General features: G+C 41.0%; 1 protein-coding gene across 1 annotated transcript; it reads right to left on the reverse strand.

Annotated features, from left to right (window-relative positions):
* Nucleotides 1-3,072: 3,072 nt before the first annotated feature.
* Nucleotides 3,073-6,413, reverse strand: TIMM9 (translocase of inner mitochondrial membrane 9 homolog (yeast)). The gene is made up of 3 exons (XM_009866802.1): nucleotides 6,375-6,413; nucleotides 5,926-6,021; nucleotides 3,073-3,207 (listed from the first exon to the last, which is right to left on the reverse strand). Exons 1-3 carry the CDS (start codon nucleotides 6,411-6,413, stop codon nucleotides 3,073-3,075), a joined length of 270 nt encoding a protein of 89 aa, XP_009865104.1.
* Between the last annotated feature and the right edge of the window lie 770 nt (nucleotides 6,414-7,183).

Consider the following 7,183-nt stretch of genomic DNA (forward strand, 5'->3'; position numbering starts at 1 on the left):
GGTAGAATACTCCACCAGAAGAGAACACACGTGGCCTGGCCTGCCTTTGTAGACATTGCCAGCCGTCACAGCGGACATCCCCCAGGTACTACAGAAATACCCATTCTTGCATTAGCAGTTAAGTATTTTTAAGAATTGAGTGCTGGGAGATCGTGTTCCAAGGAGGAAAGGCCTGCTGCAACACTTTGACAATATACACTGATAAAACATCTGAGGGGGCACTGCAACACTTTGTGGTGTGGATCATTCTCAACACACAAGTCCTGTTAAAACCTTACAGGGTGCTGTTTTCTGAATAACGTGATCTGAGGCAATCATCAGGACGTGCTAGCTCATGGAAGGGAAGTCAAAGCTCAGCAAAGGAAGTTAAGCTTTTAAGAAAGTTTTCAGTTGCTTTCTGTGGCACCTGGCTGCTTTAGTTGCACAGGTGCACTTTATTTCCAAGCTAAAATATGTTTGTATCATCTTTCTTCAGTCAGTCACCTGGATTGAAAGATGTAGAAAGATCACAACATTTTTTGAGTGACATAGAGCTAGGAAAGAACTGGTTATCCAAAAAAGCAAGCCAGGGACTCCATCCTTACCTGCATCTTTGTACAGTAGCTTGTCTTCCACTTGGTTATTATTAACTCAAAGCTAACTAAACAGGCACATCCATCAAGAAACTGCAGTCGCTGTAAGCACATTGCTGCCGTGGAAGTCAAGAGCTCTTGTCCAGCCAGCTTCACTTCAGGGTAGCAGCAATCAACCCAAGGCTTGTACTTCCATTTTCACTCCATTTATTTGTTTAGTGAGTATGGGGAGAGGTGGGAGATGTGACATCTGATTTGATTTTAAGAACACACATTTTCCCTGAGTAACTATTAAGGCAGCTTTAAAACTGGAATAAAAGGGAACTGGGGAATTTGCAAGTAATTTATTAACTCGGCCCCTCTAAAACTTGCTTAACCTTTTTTGTACAGTAAATGTCTTTAAAAATATTTAAAGATCTTCCTACCCCAAAATCCCTAAACACTGAAACAAGAGGGAAAACCATGATTTTATTTTTTAACCCCCCTTCACTTCAGCCCCAAGGAGCTTTGTCCAGAAGACAGGATCATCCTCCACTCAACTCTTCAGTCACTTCTGTGAGTAACTGTTCTCTTTGTACACTAAGATACAATGGAAAATGGGATCGTTTCAGTCATGCATGACTTTCAAATGTTTAACAAAAAGACTGCTTTGAAGAAAGCCTTAAATCTTTACCATGGATATATTGTTTTTAATTGGCCATAACATCTGTGGCCTAACGGTAACAACCAACCTGGATGTAACTGGCCTGGTTTTCCTTTGAAAAAACAGGGAATTGGAGACTTGCTGCCTTATTTGGGCTCATTTTTAGCCTCTTACTATTTTAGAGTTAGCTCTTGGCCATCTCCAAGGTAACACGGCACGGGCTATGCAGGAAAGAGCTGCAATACAGCTAGTACAGAACACACGTAAATGAGACTGTAGGAACATACTTGTTTCTTCCATGTTTGAAAGGTTTATGAACAGGTTTCTGGGGAGAGCTGGGGCAGCCTTAAACAGCAGGAAGCAGAGCAGTGCCCAGTGCACATGGCAGGTGCTCTGTGCTGCAGTCAGGGCCTATGAATCCACAGCCTGGATAGCTAAGAGTTTGAGAAGAAAAAAAACCAACCAACAGGCAGGAAATTACTCTTTCGAACTGCTGCTGGAAATAAAAAGCATCAGAGAAGGTAACAACAAAGCAGCATGTGGGCAGGCTTCCTGCTATTTACGTTCCTTATTGTTGCCTTTCTACCCAACAACAGAACTTGGCAGCTGACACAAAATAGCTTTGTTTCAGTCTTCATCGCTTGAAATCTCAAAATCCATATGGTAATCCTAATGTTCAGTTCCTTTTGTTACTGCATTTCATTAGTTAGAAAGTAAAATATGCCTGTTAGCCATCATTCTACTGTACTGACAATCTGACTGCAGGATTTCAGCTGTCAAGATCCTTTCAGAAGACTGATGTCTTTTCTAAACCAAAACCACAACACCAGAAAATACAGTTTCCACAAACTTCTCTCTGTACTCATCCAGCAGCAAAACAAAAAAAACTTTCATGCATACCTTGTACTTTCTTTTGGCATTTACACCATTAAAGGAGAAAACCACTAGCCAAGCTCAAGTGCATGGAGTGCATCAGGCAAGGAGGCTGGGTTTGGAGGAGCCCTGGGGTTCCCTGAGGCAAACAAGGGGTTGCCTAGAAGTTGCCTTGGGCACAGACTCTGCTAATGACAAACTCGTGTCCCTTGTAAACGCCCTGGTGAAGCATCAGGCAAACCTAACCTCGGGGTAAGCTGGCAGAGCCTCCCTGCCTACCTGAGCTCGTAGCAGCTGTCGGCCATTTATAACCTCCCTTTGATTGATGCTCTAATCACCACCATCCAGCACTCCCGCAGAGTCAGAATGATCCTGAGGATCTGGGAGGATGGCTCAGCAGAAGTTCCCTTTGCACGTTCACAGATCCCCAGCTGCTAAAACAAAGTCACTAATTCTGTCACCTGTCAGCACCTTCACACAGCAATGAATGAACAGGACTCCGTAGTAGCCAGGGAGGAATGAGAAGGCAGCAAATAAAACACTGCTCTCAGGCAGTGTCCTAAAAATACACCTTTGGAAAGAACATGCATACAAGTGTATAGTTTCCATTTATTTTACTTGAATTAAATACAAAAGTGTATTGCCCATATTACACTTTTTTCCCATCTGAACCAGTCCTTGCAGAAAGGAAGTACAACCCTCCCACCCTCCTTGAAATTTAAACATATCAGTTTGTGGGCCCTGGAAAAGTTTGTATCAATATCACTCCACTGTAGAGTGAAAAGGACCTCAGAAAGAGACTCCATTGCCAGTTGACCATGATTAACTTCTTGTTTAACCCTTCATGGTTCCCACTGTCTGAACAGCATCTAGAACTCTCTTCTGAGTTGCCAGCCATACATCCCGACAGTAGAAAATCCAAAATATGTTCCTGCCCCAGTGAACACTGGCACTGCTTGTAAAGTCTGGACAGAGAGCACTTGTCTAATGAGGTTGCCCAAGCAGTCCTGCTTTAGCTGCCAGGGCTTCGTTCTGCTGAATGTGGTACTCCTGAAACCTCATGGAGATCCTTTGTGTCATTTTTAAATACTTCTGTAGGCAGTGGTCTGTGCAGGTCATCTAGAGGAAGAGGAAAATGGAAGGCTTCAAACAGTAAATAAAAATATTTCCCCAAAGAGGACTCAAAACACGATCATATACAGGGATAAGATTAAGTGTCTACATCTCATTCTGTATTAAGCATCAAGATGAGGGCCTAACTGTGCACAGCCTCTCTGTGCAGTAGAAAACATGAAGTTGAGTTTTTGAAACATCTTTTAATATTCATTCTCATATGGAAGACTTCAAGAAAAAGAACTCAGATAAGGAGATATTGCCATTTCACCCTTGGTCTCTTGTGAAACTAAAGTGTATAGAGCATTTTATTGTGCAACAAATACCACATCTATTAAATTAGTGTATTATTTTAAATTCTGTTTACAAACACATACCACTTTTGACAGTAAATCATGGTCTCCCATGTGCTCAGTTTAACCTTTTTTTGACCTGGTTCCTACTAGCTCTGTCAGTCTTCTTGGACTTGCTTGGTTAACTTTCACAAAAGCAACCAGAGTATCCACTGAAGTTCTACCAATCAGCTGGAGAGGGAACTGAATAACCAGGGCCTGTTCCACACATGGTATTATTTTTTAAATTTAGAGGGGGGTTTAATTTTTTTTTTTCTAAGTGTGGAGAAAGTTAGATCTGTTTCTGAGCAACAGCTCTACCAACTGGATATTCTGTATCACGGTTCTAAACCTTGTTATCACTGTAAAAGTTGACAAATTTAGAGAGAACGGAAATATAACTAATTTGCATGACTACCAGAAAACCAGAAATTGCTTTGATTCTGCTCAGTATAAAGGGATGTGAAAAGCAGAGGGGCTGAAAATGAACGAGACAAAAAAAAAAAAGACGCCAAAAACCACAACCCATGAAGCTTTGCACACCACCCACCCTTCTCTTTCCTTGACCTGGCACCAGCTACAGCAAAACCTGTTAACCAGGAGTTAAGTTGGACTAGGAAACAAATTCTGGAAGTACCCCAAGCCCCTGCTCCCAGGTGTGGTACCCAGGGAAGTCTAGACTTGCAGTACAGGAAAGAGGTCAGAAGCTGGTTTTTCAAATGTAGAATCTCAAAGGGTATTCATGGAGGTATTCATCCTAAGTATTTAATGAAAAACTACAACTTTAAACACGAACATAGGAATTTCCATACCAGATCAGACCAGTGGTCCATCTAGACCAGTGTCGTTTCCAGCAGGGGGGGAAGAGCCAGATGCTCTGCAACAAAACCCGTAGTGGATAATTATGGACAAAACTTCCCATAAGAAAGTTTCTTCCTAGCCTACATGGTTTACAGGTGGCTCCTGTACTGCACGATATGGCCCCCTTGCAGATCACACAGGCAAAGAAAAAAAAAAAAAGAAAAAGCAGATCAGAATCTAATAATATTTTTTGCATCTAAATAATCTTTAATTCCCATCCAATGGGCATCCTTTGGTTTTGGATCCCAGGTCTTTAATGAAAGCCTATACAAACAATTATTTTTAAAGACACTCTGGTAACACATTGGGTAGCAGAAGAAAGAAGTATAATCCTCTGCTTGAAATCAAATACTATCCCAGAAAGGTAGAGAGGTTGTACTGCTAACACTTCTGTCGAGTCTGTCAACTGACACTCCTTGTATTGTACAAGCAACTCAAAATGAGCTGGTAAAAGACAGTAACAGGACCTTACCCAGAAAAATTCTGACCTCCCACAGTAAATAAAAATTGCACTAAAGCAGATGCAGAGATGAGCAGGGAAATAAAGAATCTCTCTTGGGAAGTTAAGCAAGCTTTGTTTAGTGCAGCAAAATAAAAGCTGAAAGGGGACATGATTTTTGCCTGCGCTGAGGAGTTAAAACTGCGAAGAGGCAGAAAATGCTCAAAAATTGTTAGTTTAAAACTTCAGGGTTGTTTTTTTCCCCCTGCCAGCAGAGTCAAGCAAATGTTGTTAGACTTTTAAGCAACAAAATTATGAGATTCTGAAACAGCTTCTCAACAGGAGAGGAAAGGCAAAAACCATGCAACTAATCTTATCGAGAGCTTAATCTTTTTCTGCAGATGACTACACGATGGAGCTCCCTGCAATGTAGAGAAGGGGATTTAACAGCCAGGGCTTTTGGAGGCCTGCGTTTCTATGACTCACGACAACGCAGGGAACGTGGGCAGGTAAACAAGTATTTCCATAAGACTCTACCTTCAAAGAATGAGGTGCAGGCTCTAGGTGGGCAACGTGCCTGTCCATAAAGACACCACCCATCAGAAGCTGAGGCACAAGAACCTCCACTGAGAGCTCACAGAATGAAATACACAGAATTGCAATAAGAAGCCACTACTTAAGCAAGATGGGAAGATTCCCTCTGTGTGTACCTACTGAAAGGAAGACAATGACAAAACCTCGAGAGGTCATAACCCATAGTTTGTCTGCAGCTGACAATCTTGCACATCAAAACCACTTGGCTTTGTTTATTTGGTTTCTTTTTGTAAAAAGACTCTTAGGGTGCAAAGAAGTCTTTGTCATCACCTTTGGACATACTTGGAGAAGCAGAACTACAGACAAGCTATTTCTTCCACCAACTCACATGCTTGTTCATTTGGAAGCTACATGCCAGACACTTAGTACTCCACTCAAGACTGCTACCCAAGACTGCTACCTAGCTTTTTTTGAAAGACCAAAGCTTTCTAGGTTGTTTCTGAAATTTAAATGCTACACAGCAATTCTACCAAAGGGTCATTAAAAGCATTTACCCACCTCTTCTGGTTTAACCTCCCTGCTAGTGAAATCTTTTATGCAATCCAAGAAGCAGTTTTCCGTAATTTTGTTGTATGTTCCAAGAAACTCCTTGAACTATCAATAAAAATAGAACACAGAGAGAAAAAATGAGTATTAAAAAAATAAGTCTACATTAATTTTTTCTTAACACAGAGCTGCATGGGCCATCTGGGTACACTAACATTTGAAGAACAAGTTACTAGAAAAATTTACTAAGAGCCGTAAGATTTCAGCATGAAATTCTGACAGTACTCAGATTGGATACTATACTGTGTCTGTCGATGGCCAAACCCTAAAATTTTGGTTGCTGCAGAACTAGTCTTAACACAGATGAACTTTTTGTCCCTCTCCTTACTCTATGGTTTTACTCTACATGACAAAATAATATAAGCTCTCCAAAACCAGCACTCACAAATACAGCGTCTTACCTGCTTGATCTGATCAGCTTCCGATATTTGCGCAGCCATATTCTACCACTTGCGATTCACTCACCTGTTCTTAAGACAGAAGTCAAGTTTCACACAAAAAGCATATGTACCAACTGCAACACTTTACAACAGAATGGAATTCTATTATGTTCTCAAAATGTGTTTAAAATGAAGCTTTGCTAGCAAGCTTTCAAGCCAGCCACTTGCAGGAACATTACCCATTTGAAATGTATTCAGTTAAAAGAACACCCAAGATAATTCCAGGTTTGAAACCTTCCCAGATCCACCTGTTAACAGCTGTCCTTTAAACAATTTTTAAGCATTTAAAACAGTTAAAGTGACTTTAAAAAGTATTTTATAAATGTCTTCAAACTTAAAAAGTAAAACTCTGGCAGGATTGGGGGGGAAGCAAGCAATAACATTTTCTAGCCTTGCAATTTCAGTAACTTTAGATGTCATCTATAAAACCAGCACAGAAAAAAATGCAAGTACAAAGTGGTGGCCACTCTGAATAGATGCAGCATAAGCCAGCTTCCATCCGAAAAGATGATGTCTGGTTTCTATCTAGCTGCATTCTCACCAAACACTTAAACTAGAGCAAATGTTCTGGTCATTGAATATAGTGATTTAAATGCAAGAAAACATAAAAGAATGAGAATGGCCTTAAAGGAAGTGAAGCAGACAAAGAAAAAGGGAAGAATGAACAGCCATGGATCCAAGAACTTAAGCAAGCGTACTCGAGGAGGACTCGCACTCCTAATCCAACACGGTAAACAAGTTAAAGCTTGAAAGCATCCCTCCAGGTTTCC

This window comes from Apaloderma vittatum, unplaced genomic scaffold (assembly GCF_000703405.1).
Source record: "Apaloderma vittatum isolate BGI_N311 unplaced genomic scaffold, ASM70340v1 scaffold27953, whole genome shotgun sequence".
Lineage (NCBI taxonomy): Eukaryota > Metazoa > Chordata > Aves > Trogoniformes > Trogonidae > Apaloderma > Apaloderma vittatum.